The sequence below is a fragment of the Prionailurus bengalensis genome, chromosome D4 (genome assembly GCF_016509475.1).
Source record: "Prionailurus bengalensis isolate Pbe53 chromosome D4, Fcat_Pben_1.1_paternal_pri, whole genome shotgun sequence".
Taxonomy (NCBI): Eukaryota; Metazoa; Chordata; class Mammalia; order Carnivora; family Felidae; genus Prionailurus; species Prionailurus bengalensis.
This window is the reverse complement of record NC_057359.1, coordinates 38,571,238-38,593,839: the sequence shown is the minus strand read 5'-3', so window position 1 is coordinate 38,593,839 and position 22,602 is coordinate 38,571,238. Positions and strand designations below refer to the sequence as shown.

Sequence of the window (22,602 nt, the reverse complement as noted above, 5' to 3'; positions counted from 1 at the left end):
GAGCGAGGGGCAGAGAGAGAGAGGGAGAGAGGGAGGGGGAGAGAGAGAGAGAGAGAGAGAGAGAGAGAGAGAGAGAATCTCACGCAGGCCCCACAGTCAGCACGGAGCCTGAAGTGGGTCTCAAGCTCACCCAAAGTGGGGATCAACCTCACCAACCATGAGATCATTACCTGAGCCGAAGTGGAATACTTAACCGACTGAGCTACCTGGGTGCCCCAGTTCTGCTAGGATATTTAATTTACCTCACAGATGATTATTGATGTCTAAGATATTTTGATTTGGGGCACCTGGCTGGCTCAATGGTAGAGCATGCAACTCTTGATCTTAGGGTTGTGAGTTTGAGTCCCACGTTGGGTGTGGAGTTTGCTTAAAAAAATACTTTGATCTCACCCTGTTTTTAATTTGATCTTACTAAGGTTATCTTCTGTAAGTAATCAAAGTGAGGTCAAAATAAGCTTTATTTTATATCAGTATCACATATAACCTTGCCTAGTGTGTTGGCCATAATAGGTGCTTTATGCATATGGTACTTAGAGTGATAGAGCATGAAGGGCCGGCCTGCCTGCCTGCCTGCCTTCCTTCCTCCCTCTCTTCCTTCCTTCCTTCCTTCCTTCCTTCCTTCCTTCCTTCCTTCCTTCCTTCCTCCCTTCCTCTTTGAACATCCTCGTTCACTTTCTTGTTGAAGGGTCTTTATTTCTAGTTGATTTTTACCACTAAAAGAATTCTTATATATTGAGTTATATTTTAAAATGTTCATGTTCCCCAGGGTTCCAACTTTAGTTCTCTCTCCTTGTTAATCCCTACCTACTTCTTGACTAATGTCTTTTATCTTCAGCGACACCCAGAGGCTAGTGATCACCTACTCTTAGGTCTTCCAAGTTCTTTTCTCCATAGATGCACATGTGTAGTTGATTCATTCTTTCAACAAATATTTAGTTAGTGCCTAATCCGAGCCCACCACTGTTTGTGGTTCTGGGGATATAGCCCTGAGAAAAGAAGGGACCACCACTACCACGAAAACAACAGCAGCAACAACAAAAATTCCTGTCCTCATAGAGCTTAAATTCTAATGTTTCCTATTTTCTAGAAACATTTCAAACTGGTTATGTTCACAGGAGTGTATTTCCGCCCCTTCCTCTAAAAAGTAGAAGACGATTCTCTTTCTGCTGTTTAAGCTAACAATGTCCCAATATTTCTTGGTTTCCCAAATTAGAAACATTGCGAGTCACCTTCCATTGCTGTTACTTATTCAGTCTGCCTGCCCCCAGAACACATCTAGTGGTCATTGAATTTTTTCGTTTCCCTCTAATGAATGTGTCTATATTTCCTTGTTTTTCTGGTCTTTGCCTTAATCTTGGCCTGTATTATATTTCTATTGGTCTGTTTTAACAGCCTAACGTGATTATGCTATCATTATTTCTTTGTCTTTTTCATAAGTTACTTACCCTATTACCCAAATTGTTTTTCCAGGAAATGAATGTTAGTTGCCCCGCCCCACCCCCAGTCCTGGGTATCTATGTATATGCACTGCCTCACCTGCAGGGCAAGAGCCCAAGGAGGCTTGAAACATCGCTTTCCTGGCTCCTGTCTAGTTTGGGAGCCCTGTACTATAGAACTCCTGTCATTTAAATTCTCTGGTTTCTTTGTGGTTTCTTTCTTAGCAAGACATGCCCTTCCCTCTTCATGCCCTTGCCTCTTCTAGGCAGAACTCCTAGGTTGTGCCTTCTTTGGGACAGTTCACATGTCACATCTCCAAATTCTTTCTAATGCATGCTGAGAGCATTGGATTCCAGTATACTCTCACAGAATTTAGCGTATCCCATTGCAGTGTAGTTATTTAACTATTTTCCACTAAATCGAGAGCTCAGAAGTTAGTTATCTGTCCATCTGATAGAGGCAGATACAGATTGTGGGGGCTTACAATTTGTAGACTTTGGGAGGTCCTCTTGAATAAAAACGTAACAAAATTATGAATACAAAATAAGATGTGAGAGTGCCTATTTATTTGAGAATGGAAGGATCCTGTGCAAATATTTCATGCTAAGTCTGTTTAGGGGAACATAAGTGTGTGGCTAAAACTTGGTGAAATAATGCTGTGTGTATGTGTGGATACACACACACACACACACACACAGATAGATTTTTTTGCTTTGATTTTCTTGTTTTTTTTTAAATGTTTACTTATTTATTTTGAGAGAGAGAGTGCACATGCACACAAGCAGGGGAGGACAGAGGGAGAGAGAGAGAGAATCCCAAGCAGTCTCCATGCTATCAGCACAGAGCTGATGTGGAGCTTGAACCTACGAACTGTGAGAAAATAACCGGAGCCCAAATCAGAAGTTAGACATTTAACCGACTGAGCCACCCAGGCGCCCTTTTGCTAATTTTCTTAAAATTAGGACAATATCAGTTAACCATACTGATGCTAATAATAATGCGTAATGCTCGTACGGCACTTTTCATTTTCTCTATACTTTCACACACTTTATCTTACGGGATATTGACAAGCTAGTTACACGGAAAGTGACTCAGACTTAATGATTGTTACTGTGTATGATTACTTGGTTGGTGGCAGAAAATAGAGTTGAAGTTTTTCCTTTGAGATCAGATTTCACTTTGGTGGGGGAAGTGATTCAGTTCTTGTGCGTCTGGAATCTCCGTTAACACCCTGTTCCACCTCCTATTAGGCTAGTGAATGCTAAGGAATTTTCTCAGAGTTTTGTAAATTATCTTGCTGCCCCTCCGTGTTTTCTATCTCTTCTCCATTTTAGCTTCCTCACCTCATTATTTTTTATTCCGTTCGTGCCCTATTTGTTTATCTCTGTCTTGCCACACATCAGACCTGTTCTCTCTCCATCTGTCTTCTCTGGAAGACAACATAATACTCTTAAGTGACAGTTCTTTGTGTAAGCTGAATTTGAGTTTGCAATGGTTGGATTCATTTCGACTTCTTTGAAGTATTGTTGGGGGTGACTTGGGGGATATTCAGCAGTACAAAAGTGTGTATAGTTTTCAGCAATGGGGAAAGAAATGTCCTGAAAGCTGTGTGCTTTCTTTATTGTGCTTTGCAAATCCCAGTTCAGAAATGCTGGATTTTCATTTGTTAAAGAGTTACTGATTTAATAAACCTGATTAATCTGATAGAAAATTGGAAGTAGCAAAATGGAGAGATTAGCGTCCACACACTAATAGAAAACAAAATAATAATAGTAGCTTTTGGTTTGCTTATTATTTCCAGTCCCTTTGAGCGTTATTGTAAATGTCCACTTTACAATAGCAGCTCAGGATCTTACAATTAATAAAAAGGTATAGTGGTTTTGTAAGTGAGCTTTGTAAAGTATTCTGGGAACTCTGAAAGTAAAGGCGCCTGGGGCTACATAATCTGAAGGTAAATAACTATTTTCTTATCTGCAGTAGTCTTATTAGAGCACAGAGCTATGAGGTAGAAAGGTCTTAGTTTTGATATCAGTCAGATATCAATCAGATCAGACTTGGGTTCATTTTAAATGACAGCTCTCTTGCTTACGAGCTTCATCAGGTTCGGGGAAACACTTTATCTTTCTGAGCCTCAATTTTCTTATTTAAAAATGTGTGTATCTAATATGAAACTGTTGGTAGGGTTAAAGGAAATGTATGTGTGTGAAGCACATATGCTCTGTTTAAGAAGACAGGGATACAGGAAAGCTATTTCATAAATAGTTTCATTTCCTACAGTAGACATAATGTTAGTTTATTGCCAAAAATAGTCACTCATGGAGACTATTTAATTCCCTGGGAGAATTACTGTTATAGTAGATGCAATAGCAATCAATTCTTATATGCAGTTTTATTATTATTTTTTACTGAATAGCATATTTTTAAAGGCCCCAAATAACAAGTTATTGCTTTAATTTATGGATTACAACCAAGTTTACATTTTAGACATCAGTGGTGAATATATGTTTGGAAACTTTGCCTCCTGAAGGGAGTATTTGGTAGTCAATTTATACCTGAGGAATAAAGTTTTTTTTTTTTTAATCAGCAAAATGACATGGAAAATTAAACACTTTGTTACTTAGGGAAGCTACTAACAGACATCCAATCAGATTGAATAAGGCTTTTAAGCCTATTATTTCTTTCTTCTTCTCTGTCCCCAAATCCTCTTGTAGCTGAATTAGATTACTTTTGATTGATAGTTTCAGATAATTGTTGATGTTTTATTACATAGACTTTTTGGTACCCCTACATAATAGTGGCTATCGAAATATGATTGCTTAGTAAAAGTCTGAGTTATGTGACCTTGAGAAAGTAATCTTTTTGACTTTCTACTTCCACATCTGTAAAATGTGGTATTAGCAGGTTATATTATGGAAAGAGTAAAAACTCAGGAAATTTTCTTATGTTTTCAGATAAGATATTTGAAATGCTGCATTAATAATTGCAAAAACATACATTGATTTCTTCTTTCAGCTGAATTTAAGGGTTCTGAATTGGTTCATGAAAAGAATTGCAAAAATGGGCTCAGAGAAAGCATATCTTTCAGCAGCCCTTCTCAGTACACACATGGTACTTCTGTGTGCAGACCAGGAAACCAGGCCACCGGGGGATGCAGACTACTAGTCACCCCAAGCAAAGTACAGGAGAGAAGAGAAGCCACATTAAATATCCCTCCAATATGCCATTCTCTTCCCAGAGGACTTCCTATCAGAAATTTGAGCCTGCCCTTTTCTGAGTAAAGTTTATAATCTTTATCTCTGTTCATATCCAGATTCAACAGGGGGAGATCATAAGGGCCACAAACTGAATTTAGGAGGCACTGATTGATGGGGAAGGATAAAAATATCTATAGCTTCGTGATAGCCAAGTAGGCGATATGATGATAGATTGCAGTCCTCCTAATTTTTGTAGAAAAGATTCCCAAACAGAAGAAACCATAAGGGACAACAATGGGGAAATGGCAGAAGTAGAGTTATTTGAAAAGTGATGGGAAAAAGCCCTAGAAAATGGATCTTGGCTGAAGAGCATGAACTTGAGGTAGTTGGGTGGGGAGCGAAGTTGAAACAGTAGGGTTATAATATTCTTTCCTCCCCTGCCCCTGCCTTTCTGCAGTTTAGTCTGCATTGAAAACATCTCTATGCTGTCCTTTAAGGCTTTACCCTGAGGAATTGTTCAGTCACAGCTGACAAAGCTGTATATTGTTCTGCCTGGGTATCGTCATTGAGATCTCACAAACTCAATGAAAGTCCTGTCTCTGACAGGGCAGCTGAGAAATGACAGATACTTCTGTACCTCCTCCTGCAGTTGACAAGTCCTAACAGCAGCTGTGGGCTGTGTTTCAGGGTCCCATGGGGACACTTGGAGTATCCATGCTTTTTCTAAGCACCAAGGATACAGTTTGCTTCGGGTCCACTGGAGAATTGCCTCACTCCAGGCAGGCAAAAGGGCAGGAGGCAGGAACCCGGAGTAATTTCCCTGGAGGATTAATGTTGCCAGTTCAGGAATTGCACCTGAGAATTCTGTGGCCTGAAGTTAATCCTTCTGTGCATTTTTGGTTTCCCTCAAGAAAATTCTGTGTCTGGAGTGAGTGCTCTATGAGCAGTACCTGCCTCTGGAGTCTGATGCCGACCCGTTGTTGTTCTCCTGCAAGGGCAGCCCTTGGAGGGGTCCTCCGGTCTGGTTCTGTCCAAGAAATATGCTGGCCTGTTGCATGTTGGTCCTTAACACTGAAAATGTGGTAGCAAATCGTGGCAGACTGCCCAACAATCCGAATTCCTCTGAGTTTAACTAGGGAGTGAGAAACAGAAGGGGCTGAATGTGCATTCTCAGAAGCATCTAAATCTTTTCCCTGAGTCACCATGTTTGGGGTGAGTTCACAGTTTGGGGGGAGGGCTGCTGTCCTTCTGGGGATGTACTAAGATAGGACAGTATGCATGGAAACTATGTGAAAATGGGTCCCCAGAGAGCAGGTATTGTGAAGTCCGTATTTCTCGTGTGTGTGTGTGTGTGTGTGTGTGTGTGTGTGTGTGTGTGAAGTTATGAGTGAGGGTGAGGAGAAAGGAAATAAATATAATACAGTAGATTACAGACAGAATTGATGTGTCTGATACATTTAAAGAGAAAGTTCGGCCTTTCAGATAACCAGCTGAATAATAGTAGCAGGCAGCCTGAGGCTCTAATCCCAGACACACTGCTGATTTGTTGTGGAGCCCCTCCTCGTGAGGTGAGCTTCTGCTTGTCTTGTCTCTGAGCCGGATGTTTTCTGACATTCCTTTCAACACCAGCATTGGACTCCTGCTTTGGTGCGTGTAGCAAATAGGGGAAATTAACTCAAAAGCATCACAAAATATGATTTAAGTGTGTAATTCTGGAAGTGGTTATGAATCTGGTAAATGTCTTTATAAAGTAAGTATGTGCTTTAGGGAATCTGCAGTTAAGGATAGAATGTGCGTACTTTTTGAAGGGATAATGAACCCTTTACTGCCAGCCAACGGTCTTAAAGATAAAAGGAAATAACTTTCAAAACCAAAAGAAGTTTAATCAGCATGTTTGTTAGTGTAACTATACTGTGAAAATCTACCTGTAACAAAATATTCCAATTTCTGTATTATGTGTATTTTCCTTTTCAGTAGGTTTTTTTGCCCTGTTAGGAAATTACTGTGAAAAGGAATGAGGCGATATTATTTTCACCAAAACTTGTTTAAAGTATGTGGATTCATGGTCAAAGTAATGATTTTGATTTATGTATGTCTGCGTGATTGTGGATTAATTTGCTGTTTCTCTCTCTTATAGTATTAGCTTAGATACGTGACTGTTTATTACATTGAATTGTCATTTGAATATACATGAAAGATAAGTTTTCTCTTACTTGAAACGGACTTATATTTATGTGTACTCTCTTGGATTCACCCATCATTTCCAAAGGTGGGGCTTTGCATCTGCACTGTATATGCCTTCCGAAGTAGAGCAGCAAAGGTCATTCATCACTTCCTGCCCTGCTGCTCTCTCTCTCACAAAGTGGGCTAATCCACAGCCATTAGCTTCTGCTTTTACTAGGCTCTCACTTGCCTTTAGTAAGGCTCTTACTAAAACAGACTGGTAAAACTAGCATCTGAGTAGCCATCAGGAAATCAGAATAAAGACACTTGTTTTTTTAAAGATTTATTTATTTTTGGGAGAGTGAAGTGGGGGAGGGTCAGGGAGAGGGAGAGGGAGAATTCCAGGCAGGCTCTGCGCTGTCAGCACAGAGCCCGATGTGGGGCTTGAACCCACGGACTGCGAGATCGTGACCTGAGACGAAGTTGGAAGCTCAACCGATTGAGCTACCCAGGTGCCTCAAAAGCCTTATTTTTAACGATAAAAATGAAAATTCTTTACAAGATACTAATTTTTGAAGAAATCTTTTCAGAATATTTCATTTCCTTTCATGGGAGTTAAGTAATAATACACCCTGCGACAATTATTTTCTGGCAGCATTTATCAATGACATTTTTTTTCTAAGTAACTTAGTAGTTTGAGGTGAAATCTTTTTTTATTTTTCCTGAGCAAGAATGAAGGGTTTGAAAAACATTGTGAATTATAAAAAAGGAAATACTCTTCTGTAGTTCTATTTTCCAAAATTAGTTACTAACATTTTAACATGGTTACTGCCCAGGTTTTTCTAATTTTTATTATGAAAACTTTCAAATGTACATTTTACAGTGAAGTATTATTATAGAGAATCCTCACGTGTCCATCATTCAGTTTCAACAGCCTTTGGTTCATGGCCAGTCCTGTTGCTTTTGTCCTCTTTCATTTTTTAGAAGTAAATCAGACATTTCACAATTTTATTCATAAATACTTCAACCTGGGTACTTTTTACATATATACTTTAAAAATATTTTAAAAGTATAGTTTCTTTTAAAAGATAGAGAAAGCTAAGGCACCCTTTGGATCTCTCTGTGATCTGAGACTACCATTTTTATCTGTCTACACCTAAAAGTAACTTATACTGTAATTGATTTTAAAATGTGCCCTTTTAATTCATTGTTGAATATAATGAAAGTCTGTATGTATACATATTTATATGTAAGCATATATTGTTATTTCATTTATGTATATATGTGTGTGTGTGTATATGTGTGTGTGTGTATATATATACATATATATATTTTTTTTTTAATATAGGTAAACAATGCCAAATTCTTCTGCAACTCTAAATTTCATGTTTGAAATCTGGATTCCTTTTTGTTTGTTTGTTTGTTTATTTTGAAAGAGAGAGAGAGTGCAAGCTGGGGAGGGACAGAGAGGGAGAGAGAGAATCCCAAGCAGGTTTCATGCTGTCAGTGTGGAACCCGATGCTGGACTGGATCTCACAAACTGTGAGATCATGACCTGAGCCGAAATCAAGAATGGGAGACTTAACTGACTTAGCCACCTAGGTGCCCCAGATTGTGAATTTATTGTTAATAAGTGAATCTAACCTGTTTATATTTATTGTGAATACAAATATTTGAATTTATTTTAGTCCCTTTGTTTTGTGTTTTTTATTGACTATTATGATTTTCCCTTTTTTCATTTTTTTTTTCCCCTCTGTTCCCAAGTTCTTTCAGATTGCTTGAGTATTCTTTGTTGCATCTTTTTTCTCCTGGTTTATAAATTATATCCATTTCTGGTTTCTTTCTTTTCTTTCTTTCTTTCTTTTCTTTTTTTTTTTTGTTAATTTAAATCTTTTAACATGCATACTTGGCTTATTTTTCTAGTGGAGTTCGAAGTGAATATTTCTATTCTTCTATGACTAGAATTTTGAAGCCAGAAATATTTTAATTATTTGTGTTTTTTTCCCATTTAGTAAGGTATTCATAAAATGAAGCCTTGTCAATTAGATCTTATATGCCTTTTCAACAGTGGATTTGTTTTGTTTGGTTGGAACCTGGTGGCTTTGCTCAGGCTCTGGTCAAAACTGAATACTTCAGGGGCGCCTGTGTGACTCAGTCAGTTAAGTGTCCAAATTTGGCTCAGGTCATGATCTTGTGGTTCACAAGTTTGAGCCTCGCATCAGGCTCTGTGCTGACAGCTCAGAGCCTGGAGACTGCTTCAGATTCTGTGTCTCCCTCTATCTCTGCCCCTCCCCCCACTCACATTTGGTGTCTCTCTTTCAAAAATGAATAAAAACATTAAAAAAATTAAAAACAAAACAAAACTGAATACTTCATAGTATTTTATTCACCTGCCATAGCAGCTGCTTCCCTATACTTTGTTTTTCTGATGTAACTATCCCCCCTGTAAGATTCTTAATTATTTCAGTGGTCTTACTAAATTTACCTTTGCCTGAAAGCTCCCTCGAATTCTTATTGGAACTAGTGTGTCCAAATGAAGTAGTTCAAGGAGCAAGGGTACTTCTTAAGCAGGATGCTTGGAAGGATTGCTTTTTTGGGGTGTGATAGTGTGATGCTGTACCCAAACAGGCTGTGATTGGTAGGTATTTGAATGGGACAAACAGAATCTCATACAAATTATTTCTGTCAAAATGAGGTTCACAGTAAGAATGAATGTCAGTGACTGTGCATCTTATGGACCAGCTATTCTGTTTACCTCTCATTGACTGTGTTGGATCTCACAAGGAATACCTGTCACTCTCATGTCAGTTGTGTTATGTCTCTGTCAGCTCATTTGTTTTGTTCTCTTATCACTAAGGCTTGTGCTTTATCTTAGCCTTTTTTTAAATTATTCATCCTCTTATCTTTTCAACTCTAACTTCACTATTCGTTTATTCTCTCAGTGTTTCTCTTCAGTTCCCAAGAGAGAGACTGTAGCCCAGTTCTGCCTTTCAGGTCAGCACTTAGATTGTCTTCCCTCAAGTGAGGAGCCCAACCCTTGTTCTCCTGGTTATGGGTGGAAGAGAAGAATGTAGAATAGTGTGCAGTAGCATATTCCTTGGAGCAGAGGCAGTGGAAAGGTTGAAATCTGTATTAGTTAGGTTGGGCTGCCATAACAAGTACCACAGACTAGGTAGCTTAAACAACAGAAATTACTTCCTCATGGTTCTGGAGGCTAGGAAGTCCAACATCAAGGTCTAGTAGGGTTTTGTGTCTGGTGAAAACTCTCCCTAGCTTGTGGATAGTCACGTCCTCACTGTGTCCTCACATGCCTTTTCTTTGGTACTTGCATGTGGAAAGAGGGAGGGAAAAAGGGATAGATAAATAGCTCTTCCTCTATTAAGACCATTAATTCTATTGGATGAGGACCATTCCCTTATGACCTCATTTAGCCTTAAGTATGTCCGAAAAGCCCTACGTCTAAATACAATCACATTGAAGTTTACAACTTTAGCATATGAATTTTGGGGGATAAGTTCAGTTGATAGCAGCATTATAAAGTACTAGAACTCAGCCTTTTAAACTCTTGGTCAGGACCCATCTTAATTTCTGGAACAGTCATACCACACCCTCTTCTCATATTCTGTATCTTGGTGATTGATATTCCTATCCAGTCATAAGCTCAAGCAGGAATGTGGGGTTCATCCTAGGCTCATCGTCCTTGCTTCCACATTACCAGGTCCTGTTGCTTATAGCTTTTCATTAATTCTTGAATCTGTCTCTCGTTTTCATTTATTCACTTTCATGTCTGTTTTTGAAAATTCCTCTTAACCTGGCTTTCTTGTTTCCAGTTTCTCTTTTTACACGTCTTCCACACCATTATCACAGTGATGTTTCTAAAACTAAGTTTGACCATGTCATCCACTATACCAAATAAACTTCAAAATTAAATGTCTGGGGGCGCCTGGGTGGCTCAGTCAGTTAAGTGCCCTGTCTCTTGATTTTGGCTCAGGTCATGATCTCATGGTCATGAGATTGAGCCCTGCATTGGGCTCTATGGTGGGCTGGAAACTGCTTAAGATTCTCTCTCTCTCACAACCCCTCTCTCTCTCTCTCTCTCCTCTCTCTCTCTCTCTCTCTCTCTCTCTCTCTCAAAAACAAGAACAAAAAATGAAAAACCCTAAAAACCAAAATTAAAGTTCTGAACTCTTTAAGAATGGTATGCAGAGCCTGTAGCAATTTAGCCTGTACCCACATCTCTAGCCTTATTACCTGTTTTTCCTTTTCTCCAGGCCCAGTCCACGTATAAGGAACTAATGGGGGGACCTGGGTGGTTTAGTCAGTTAAGCGTTCAACTCTTGATTTCAGCTCAGGTCATGGTTTCACGGTTTTTTTGGTCAATCCCCATGTCAGGCTCCATGCTGACGGTGTGGAGCCTGCTTGGGATCCTCTCTCTCTCCTCTCTCCGTCTGTCTTTTCCTCCCTTCATGCTCGCTCTCTCTCTCTCTCTCTCTCTCTCTGTCTCAATAAACAAACAAACATTAAAAGAAACTACTTGCAGTGCGCAGAAGGAGCTGTGTGCTCTTGCCTCTGTGTGGCCTGAGAGTCATGACTCTCACCCTGACTCCCACTTGTTCTTCAGGACTCTGTGTGGGGCTCTTTGCCTCCAGGAAGCCTTCTCTTTCTCTTTAATTTGGGATTGGTGCCCTGCTTTTGTCATTTGTATTTTAATCGTCTGCTTATTATTTTTTTCTTCTATTCGCTTGGCCCATGAGTTCCCAGATCATGTCTTCATTTTTCAATTCTGCCACCCAACAACATGGCAGTCACATAGGTGCCCCATGTGTTGTTGAATTGGTAAAAAACAGAATTTGAGTTCTTTTCTTGCCCTGTGATCCCCTTAGCATGTTTCACTTTGGACAGGTAATTTATCTTTCTGTTTTATAAAGGAATGACAGGACTGTCAATTAGCATTTCAAGTATATTGGGAAGGCAAGGTTATTTAATACTTGATTTCCTTTGATTCTGGGGAACAGAATGGAATTAATAAATTCTATTATTATCGAAGGAATTCAGAAAGATTCATAAATGTGAACTTGAAAATAAAAATTTTGTTCACAAATGCCTTTTGATCAAGCCTATGGAAATGAAGGGGAATTTGAAACGAGCAGATACTAAGAAGAGGTGGAGTGTTTTCTGTCGGATGGGTGCACTAACATTGGTGGGTAGGGTGATGTTTCTGTGCTTTTGGAGTCCTCGTTCAGTAACCTTACCCTAGAATGTGAATGTGTAAGGTTTGCTCTCATGGCCAGTTGACATTGTGACAGACTCCCTGCTAATGACTACAGCCTTGCATTTGTCTGCTCCCTTCAGGAATGCCCAGGCCACTGTAAATGAGACAGATGCTAAATTTGTGTGCAGTAAATAGATGCTGAGTGACTGTGACCAGCCACATAGCATTGCAGCAAGCTCATTTAAAGTTTACCCCTTTGGCCAGAGCATCTTTTTTCCTAGATGTCTCCTGAGGCAAGGGAGACAGAAGCAATATTAAACTATCAGGGCATCATCAGAATAAAAATCTTCTGTACAACAAAGGAAACCATCAACAAAACAAAAGGCAATTTACAGAATGGAAGAAAATATTTGCAAATGATGTTTCTGATAAAGGATCAGTATCCCAAAATAAAGAGCTTACAAAACTCAACCTAAACACCCCACTCAACTTACAAAGCTCAACCTAAAAACAAATAATCCAATTAAAAATGGGCAGAAGACATGAACAGACATTTCTCCAAAGAAGATATCCAAATGGCCAACAGACACATGAAAAGATATTCATCATCACTTACCATCAGGGAAATGCAAATCAGTACTACAATGAGGTATCACTTCACACCTGTCAGGATGGCTAAAATCAGCAACACAAGAAACAACAGGTTTTGGTGAGGATGTAGAGAAAAAAGAACCCTCTTGCACTGTTGGTGGGAATGCAAACTGGTGCATCCACTGTGGAAAACAGTATGGAGGTTCCTCAAATAGTGAAAAATAGAATTACTTTATGATCCAGCAATCGTACTACTGGGTATTTACCCAGAAAATACAAAAACACTAATCCTGAAAGGATGCATGCACCTGGCTGATTATAGCAGTACTATAATGAAATAGCCTAATTATGGAAGCTGTCCAACTGTCCATGGATTGATGAATGGATAAAGAAGGTGTGAGACACACACACGCGCGCGCGCGCGCACACACACACACACACACTGGGATATTATTCAGCCATAAGACAATGAAATCTTGCTATTTGCAATGACCTGGATGGAGCTAGAGAGTATAATGCTAAGGGAAATAAGAGAAAGAGAAATACCGTATAGTTTCACTCATATGTGGAATTTAAGAAACAGAACAAATGAGCAAAGGGAAAAAAAGACAAATCAAGAAACATACTCTTCTAGAGAACAAACTGATGATTAACCAGAGGGGAGTCGGCGGGGGGGGGGGGGGGGGATGGGTTAAACGGGTGATGAGGAATGAAGAGTGCACTTGTCATGATGAGCACAGGGTGATGTATAGAATTATTTAATCTCTATATTGTACACTTGAAATTAATATAATACTGTATGTTAACTAACTGGGATTAAAAGCAAAACATAAAAAATAAAGTTTTACCCCATTCACGGTTGAATTGTTTAAGATAACTAGAAAATTTTATGCGTTTAGCACAGTTTCTCTTTCTGGGTTATTTTTAGCCAGAAGCTTATTTTCACTTGTGAGTTGCCATATAATCTGCATTGGACAGAAAGATCTATTTTATGCCTGAAGCACTGATTCTTTACTGCATACAATCTGTGCCCACACATTACCAGTGCAACTTCTTGAAAAATAAAATGATTAGTCAATTAATCAGGTCCTATTTCTAAGTAAAACCAAATTTGATCTGATTTTTATCCCCTGCTGAAACTAGTATTATCAACTAGTTGTTGCACAGTCATTGGGTCCAGCTCAAATCTTTAGAGATTTGTAAAGAGATTTATGCAAGAAGCATAAAGGCCTTAAAGTAAAAATGATTTTCAAAACTTGATTTTCCCCTAAGGAAATATATGTATAAGTGGGATTGCCAGATAAAATGGATGTCTAACTAGAAATATGAATTTTAGATAATCAAAAAATTGTTTAGTTGTATGTGCCAAGTATAGCGCAGGATATGCTTATACTGAAAAATTATTTATTTTATTTATCTGAAATTCAAATTTATTTGAATTTGAAATTTATTTGAATTTTTTTGCATTCTGTATTTTTACTTGCTAAATCTGGCAACCTTAATATTGATATAAAATTTTAAAAGCCCCAAAGAAATGCAGTGCAAAATAAGTTTCTCGGTGTCCCTTAGTCCCTCATCCCACTATTAGTGTCTTTGGAAAGCTTGCAGAAATATTCTGTGCTTTTGTAAACATGTATATATTAATTTTATTTACATAAACATTTCCCTCCCCTTTTATACAAATACTAACAACTTAATACATTGTCTTGCACAGTCTTTTTTTTAATTTTATTTTTTTTAAATTTACATCCAAATTAGTTAGCATATAGTGCGACAACGATTTCAGGAGTAGATTCCTTAATGCCCCTTACCCATTTAGCCCATCCCTCTCCAGTAACCCTCTGTTTGTTCTCCCTATTTATAAGTCTCTAATGCTTTGTCCCCCTCCCTGTTTTTATATTATTTTTGTTTCCCTTCCCTTATGTTCATCTGTTTTGTCTCTTAAAGTCCTCATATGAGTGAAATCATATGATATTTGTCTTTCTGTGACTAATTTCACTTAGCATAATACCCTCTGGTTCCATCCACGTAGTTGCAAATGGCAAGATTTCATTCTTTTTGATTGCCGAGTAATACTCCATTGTGTGTGGGCATGCGTGTGCGTGCGTGTGTGTGTGTGATATATATATATGACACCTCTTTATCCATTCATCCATCGATGGACATTTGGGCTCTTTCCATACTTTGGCTATTGTTGATAGTGCTGCTATAAACAATGGGATGCATGTGTCCCTTCAAAACAGCACACCTGTGTTCCTTGGATAAATGCCTAGTAGTACAACTGCTGGGTGGTAGGGTAGTTCTATTTTTAGTTTTTTGAGTTACCTTCATACTGTTTTCCAGAGTGCCTGCACCAGTTTGCATTCCCACCAGCCGTGCAAAAGAGATCCTCTTTCTCCACATCCTCGCCAACATCTGTTGTTGCCTGAGTTGTTGATGTTAGCCATTCTGACAGGTGTGAGGTGGTATCTCATTGTGGTTTTGATTTGTGTTTCCTTGATGATGAGTGATGTTGAGCATTTTTTCATGTGTCCGTTGGCCATCTGGATGTCTTCTTTGGAGAAGTGTTTATTCATGTCCTTTGCCCATTTCTTCACTGGATTATTTGTTTTCTTGGGTGTTGAGTTTGATAAGTTCTTTGTAGATTTTGTATACTAACCCTATATCTGATACGTCGTTTGCAAATATCTTCTCCCATTCTGTCAGTTGCCTTTTAGTTTTGCTGATTGTTTCCTTCGCTGTGCAGAAGCTTTTTATTTTGATGAGGTCCCAGTAGTTCATTTTTGCTTTTGTTTCCCTTGCCTCTGGAGACATGTTGAGTAAGAAGGTGCTGCGGCCAAGATCAGAGAGGTTCTTGCCTACTTTCTCCTCGAGGATTTTGATGGCTTCCTGTCTTACATTTAGGTCTTTCATCCACTTTAGTTTATTTTTGTGTATGGTGTAAGAAAGTGGTCCAGGTTCATTTTTCTGCATGTTGCTGTCCAGTTTTTCCAGCACCACTTGCTGAAGAGACCATCTTTATTCCATTGGATATTCTTTTCCTGCTTTGTCAAAGATTAGTTGCCTATACATTTGTGGGTCCATTTCTGGGTTCTCTATTGTGTTCCATTGATCTGAGTGTCTGTTTTTGTGCCAGTACCATACTATCTTGATGATTACAACTTTGTAGTATAGCTTGAAGTCTGGGATTGTGATGCCTCCTGCTTTGGTTTTCTTTTTCAAGATCGCTTTTGTTCTTCGGGGTCTTTTCTGGTTCCATACAAATTTTAGGATTATTTCTTCTAGCTCTGTGAGGAATGCTGGTGTTATTTTGATAGGGATTGCATTGAATATGTAGATTGCTTTGGGTAGTATCGACATTTTAACAATATTTGTTCTTCCTATCCAGGAGCATGGAATCTTTTTCTGTTTTTTGGTGTGTTCTTCAACTTCTTTCATAAGCTTTCTATAGTTTTCAGTTTATAGATTGTTCACCTCTTTGGTTAGATTTATTCCTAAGTATTTTATGGTTTTTTGTGTAACTGTAAATGGGATCGATTCCTTAATTTCTCTTTCTGTTGCTGCATTGTTGGTGTATAGGAATGCAACCGATTTTTGTGCGTTGGTTTTCTGTCCTACAACTTTGCTGAATTCATGAATCAATTCTAGCAGTTTTTTTGTTGGAATCTTTTGGGTTTTCCACGTAGAGTATCATGTCATCTGCGAAGAGTGAAAGTTTAACCTCCTCCTGGCTGATTTTGATACCTTTTATTTCTTTTTGTTGTCTGATTAATTGTTTTGTGGATATTGACCCAGCTCTGCATCCCAGGTATAAATTCCACTTGGTCATGGTGAATAATATTTTTTTAATGTATTGTTGGAGCTGGTTGGCTAATATCTTGTTGAGGATTTTTGCATCCATGTTCATCAAGGAAATTGTTCTATAGTTCTCCTTCTTAGTGGGTCTCTGTCTGGTTTTGGAATCAAGGTAATGCTGGCTTCATAGAAGAAGTTTGAAAGTTTTCCTTCCCTTTCTATTTTTTGGAACAGCTTCAAGAGAATATGTGTTAACTCTTCCTTAAATGTTTGGTAGAATTCCCCTGGAAAGCCATCTGTCCCTGGACTCTTGTTTTTTGGGAGATTTTTGATTACTAATTCCATTTCCTTACTGGTTATGGGTCTGTTCAAATTTTCTATTTCTTCCTGTTTCAGTTTTGGTAGTGTATATGTTTCTAGGAATTTGTCCATTACTTCCAGATTTCCCGTTTTACTGGCATAGAATTGCTTATAATAGTCTCTTATTATTGTTTTTATTTCTGCTGTGTTGGTTGTGATCTCTCCTCTTTCATTCTTGATTTTATTTATTTAGGTCCTTTCCTTTTTCTTTTTGACCAAACTGGCTAGTGGTTTATCAATTTTGTTAATTCTTTTGAAGAACCAGCTTCTGGTTTCATTGATCTGTTCTACTGTTTTTTTGGTTTCGAGAGCATTAGTTTCTGCTCTGATCTTTATTGTTTCCTGTCTTCTGGTGGTTTGGGGTTTTATTTGCTGTTCTTTATCCAGCTCTTTAAGGCATAAAGTTAGGTTGTGTATGAGAGCTCTGTTCCTTCTTTAGGAAGGCCTGGATTGCTATTCTTTCCGCTTATGACCGCCTTTGCTGCATCCCAGAGGTTTTGGGTTGTGGTGTTATCATTTTCATTGGCTTCCATATACTTTTTAATTTCCTCTTTAACTTCTTGGTTAGCCCATTATTTCTTTAGTAGGATGTTCTTCAATCTCCAAGTATTTGTTATCTTTCCAAATTTTTTCTTGTGGTTGATTTCGAGGTTCATAGCACTGTGGTCTGAAAATATGCACAGTATGGTCTCGATTTTTGCACAGTCTTTTTATCTAACTGTGCATTTCCTCCATGTGATCTTTGCAGTACAATATGGAAAATATGGGGCTGTGTGAAAGAGTGAATGTGGGCTTTGAAATCAGGCAGAGTTGGATTCAAATCTGGATTCTTTGCTTAGTGGCTTCGTGACCTTGAGTCAGACCTGAGTCTCTCCCTCCCTCTGTTGTCTTATCTGGAAGATGGAGCGGATATATGCAAGGCAGTGGAAGATATTGTGGAGAGCATGAGGGTCAGTGTCCCTGCTCCCGTGATGTAATGTGTGCAGACCACCCTTGCCCAGCACTGTAGAGCTTCATAGGTGCTGAATTCATTGAGCCTTTTATGGGTGTGTCTTGTAGTTCTAAGTGTCATGGCTACTGAAACAGGATCGGTTGTAACCAAATAGTGGTTCAATTATATGGGCAGTAACTAGAGGGACTAGTGTACGGTAGGTATGTTTTTGACACTGTTAAAAAATGCATATTTTCATTGTGCTGAGGGATTTAGCACCTTGAAATATAACAGCCATGTTTTTTAATGTATGTCGAATATTGATGTAAGGAGGCTTATTTTTTCTTGGAGATTTTTCTTGAAACCTTGGGTTTTAAAAGTGATTTTTTTAAACATACATGGACATAATATAAATGGTGAATGTTACTGATCTTTCTTTCATGTACCCACCCGTAGTTTCCAAAGTGCTTCATTCTGAGTTACTCAAACCTTTGCTTGGATTGTTGGTTGCATTATCTACCCCAGTCCATTTCAGACTCCATGCAGTTTGGGCCTCTGTTTTTTCCTTTGGTTTCTCATTGTGTAGGGCAAAGTCAACATAGTTTTGAACTTGGAAAGAGGAAGAGGATGGTAAAGTGATCTTCCTCTTAACAAGAGGACCATATTATAGAAGTTAAATTGTTAATTGGCTCTGGAGCCAAGCTGCCTGGGTTCACCTCTGGCTCTGTGATGTACCCATGGTATGACCCCGCGCAAGTTACTTACTCTTCCACTTCCTCAGTTTCCTCATTTGTAAAGCGAATGGATAGTGTGAAGATTAAACGGGTTAGTTGGATGACATGTTCCGAACGGTGCCCAGGATGTGGTAGTTGTTATGTATGTTTGCTGTTTTCAGCACTGCTTCCGCCCCAGCATTGGAGTCACCTACTTGTTACCGTATCCACATCTCATTTCCTCTCTTTACTGCCCCTCTGACCCATCATCCTCACTCCTAGCCTGAATTGTCCAGAAAAACCCCAAGAATTTGGTATCTTCTGACATGTATTGGATCTACTTTACGTCTTACCCATGGGCCATGACCCACTGTTATCACCCAGGTACCCCTTTGTTTCCACATGGTGGTGAGATAGGTGAAGGGGGAGGATTGATGGTGAGGTGAGAAGGAAAATCCATGCAGTTTGATGGAAAGTTGTGGTTACAGATGAGTTTTTTTATACTTAGAGCTGAATCCTGGGGATGAAGTATAGGTCATAGAAAGGAGCAATTTTTTTTTAACCTCTTGTCTCTTTGTCATGGCTACTAATTGTAAAAACTAGAAAACCTCAAAAAAGCCACATATTTATTTTAGGGACATCAGAGAAGAAAAACCGTGGAACTCATTTTTTATCTCTGAAATCCAGAGGAATGGAGCTCTCCTCTGGGAGCCAATGTCAGTGACTTGCAGCTGAATTGAGCTTTTTTTGTCCTCTTTCTTTCTTTCTCTTCTTCTTCTTCTTCTTCTTCTTCTTCTTCTTCTTCTTCTTCTTCTTCTTTTTAATCCTTTATGATAAGAGTTGCTCTGGGGAAAAGAAAGTAATTCTCTTTCCACATAACTGACTTGAGGTTCAACTTTGGAATGGCAGTGTTTTTCTCAGTACGGAACTGCTTACTCTGTACTTTCTCTGTAGACTCCTCATAGATCACTGGGTCTGTAAATCCACAGGCTACCACCCGTTCCACGTCATCAATACTGCCTGTCTTTCAGAGTTAATTTTTCAAAGGGGGAAGAAGATAGAGCTAACTTTATTGTGCATACCAAAGACTCGTTTATATAGTTTTTTCCTTTCAAAACTTTGAGTATCACTCATTTGCGGTTAGAGTTTTCTAGTTCAGTAAAGATAGATAATGACTTAACAAGGACCTATAGCTGGTAAATGGTCAAGCTGAAATATTAATTCAGGTTATCAGACTCCCCAGTTCATGCAGTTTCATTACCATCATGCTTCCTCCTGGACATATATCAATTATAGACCTTCTTTATATTGGGGTATCTTTACTTTCATTTGTTAATTGTCAGAAGTTGGTAAGCTTTTGAGGGTGGACCTAATAGTATGCTATTGTATGAAGTGTCCTTGTAAGTTAGAATAAAAATACGATGAGCTTATTTTAGAGATCTCCCTGTATTTTTCCCCATGAAACCATGCAGTGCATAAATGCTCACCTGTGTGGGCTCAGCCTTGTTCCTGAATATATATTTTATAGTTATGAGTTATACTCTTGGAAATTTGTATACCTTATTTATCTCATTTATCACACCATACCCACTGATTAAGTTTTCTAGGAAACGGAGGTTTGGATGATGGGCCCCTGGCACAGGCCTGTACTGTGATTTAGGGTTCAATTCCACGTTAGAGCTGGTGTTCTCATTTGACACCAGGGCATTTTATAAAACAAGTGCTAGTAGTTGAGCTATTTGACTATTGGAAGTGGAATTGGTGGTTTAAGTAGTGTATTCTAAATTGGGGCAAGGAGAGTCGATAAGAACTGTTCCCTGTTATCACACAGAGCTAATTACAAGCGTTGGTGGTCTGTATGTCTGCTCACGTACGTCACATACTTCGTTTTTTCCGGATGCATTTTCTGTTAAAGAGACAACAGGGATGGCTTGTTCCTTCTCAGACAAATCCTGTTTCATCTTCCAAAAGTGAGGAAGTCGGGTTGTAGACTTTTTTTTTCTCCCTTGAAGGAGTGGCTGAGGGTTTTCTGCAAGGCAGAGGATAGGTGTGACTAAGGAGAAGATTTATAAATTGTTGGAGGAGATGTGGTTAGCAAACTGTAGACATTGTCATTGGAAATCTGTAGCTGGTACTTTAAAGAGTCTAGGTAAGTATTTTCAGAGAAAGATGAGTCTGTGTGAGTTGAAGGAGTCGAGAAGGTTTATTTTGATTGAGGGAGAAGAGAATATTATTATCAGGAGGGTATTTTGAAAACCTTTGAAAACCCTTCTTCCATTTAACACTGTGATCTCTTTTATTCAGCATTTCATTCATGATTTACTGTATTAGCTCCCCGTGGTTCACATACTCTTTGAGTGTCATAGTTCATTTCTAATTGGTATGTGTATATTGTCTCCCCAGTTAAGACTATGAGTAGTCAAGGGCAATATCACATCTTATGCTTTTTAAGTTTTAATGTTCTTCCCCACAGAATTTCCCGTGCCAAGCCAAGTATGTCCTTACTCTGTGGGTGAGAATCTGTAAGTGAATCCAAGATTATAGTGGGCTGTGTTGAGACGTTCTTAAAGAAATATTTTGGGGGCGCCTGTGTGGGTCAGTTGGTTAGGTGTCCGACTTTGGCTGAGGTCATGATCTCACAGACTGTGGGTTAGGGCCCTGTGTCAGGCTCTGTGCCCGTAGCTCTGTGCTGGCAGCTTGGGGTCTGGAGCCTGCTCTTGGATTCTATGTGTCTCTCTCTATCTCTCTCTCTGCCCCCCTCCAAAATAAATAGGGGCATCTGGGTGGCTCAGTCTGTTGAGCAACCGACTTCGGCTCAGGTCATGATCTCACAGCTCGTGAGTTCGAGCTCCGCGTCAGGCTCTGTGCTGACAGCTTGGAGCCTGGAGCCTGCTTTGGATTCTGTGCCTCCCTCTCTCTCTGCCCCAACCCACTCTCATTCTGTCTCTCTCTCTCTCTCAAAAATAAATAAACATTAAACAAAATAAAATAAATAAACATTAAATTAAAATATTTTGGGTACATCTATCACCCTATTTAAAACAGATTGCATGCCTTTTACTTTACTATGCTAGTGTTACCTGCAACTGTAATTTTGAGTAAGTCCAAAAATGATTACTTTTTCCTACATAGAAAACTATCTTAAGTTAAATCAACAAGATTTTAACGATCAAAGGAATTATAGTAGCATCAAGTACTTTTTAAAGTATATAGTTAAGTTGTGATAAAACATAACCATTCCATTTTATTTTTTCTCCCCAGAGTTCTGTTTTAGTTGCTGTTTAAAATCATTGTAGAGAAGAACGCTGAAATTTGGAAAAACATGTTAGAAACTATAGGTAAGACCTATTCTTTCTTCTTCTTATTTTTTTAATGTTTATTCTCTAGAGAGAGACAGAGCGTGAATGGGGGAGGGGCAGGGAGAGAGGGAGACACAGAATTCAAAGCAGGCTCCAGGCTCTGAGCTATCAGCACAGAGCCTGACGTGGGGCTCAAACTCACAAACCGTGAGATCATGACCTGAGTTCAAGTGGGACACTTGACTGATTGAGCCACCCAGGTGCCCCTATTCTTTCTTATTTTTATAAAAATCAAACCTTTTTCCATTGGGATCTTTGAAATGGTTTTTCTACATAGCAGAATTTTGACTTAAAGTTTTTACAAGTTTGTATCCACTAGAATTATACCAGGGTAATGTGTTTCTGTATTTGGATGATTTAATCTGAAGTGTTATAAAAATACCTCATTTTCAGGCAAAAGATAAAGCCATATGAAACGTTCTACCAATTATGAGAAATTTAATGAAACCGTAGTTTAATGTAAACCTAGTTGATTTGTAGACCCACTTCTGGTTAATGGTTGTGTATGGGTAGCACCAGAAAGTTTAACAGTATTTTTAATATTGAAAGAAGCTCAATGCCTGCTTTGTGGCAGTTGAAATACTACTGAGCTTTGCTTTTAAGTTGATGATGAACAATAACGGTAACAAACATTTAGTGACAGTTTAAGGCAGTTTAATTTCTGCATGAGATAATTTAGGTTGAAATATCCAAATTCATGTGTTAGTCTATTTTTCACTGCTCTTTAGTTTTACAGAAGCTAGTTTGTAGAAATTGTTTGAGGTATATCAGGTATACCCATCCCTTGTCTGATGGCCCAGTGCCTCATATTTTCCAGGGAAGTCTTCGGGTATGATTATCGGAAGGT

The 22,602-nt window shown here is 38.8% G+C and overlaps 1 protein-coding gene across 20 annotated transcripts in view; it reads left to right on the top strand.

Moving 5' to 3' along the window:
- Positions 1 to 22,602, top strand: part of MPDZ (multiple PDZ domain crumbs cell polarity complex component) — a 162,605-nt gene that overhangs the window by 6,839 nt on the left and 133,164 nt on the right. For all 20 annotated transcript variants that reach the window (XM_043566176.1, XM_043566183.1, XM_043566172.1 and 17 more), the window contains exon 2: positions 21,658 to 21,734. In XM_043566176.1, the coding sequence (XP_043422111.1) occupies positions 21,719 to 21,734 (16 nt within the window). In that variant the 5' untranslated portion in view covers positions 21,658 to 21,718. The remainder of the gene's footprint in view (positions 1 to 21,657; positions 21,735 to 22,602) is intronic.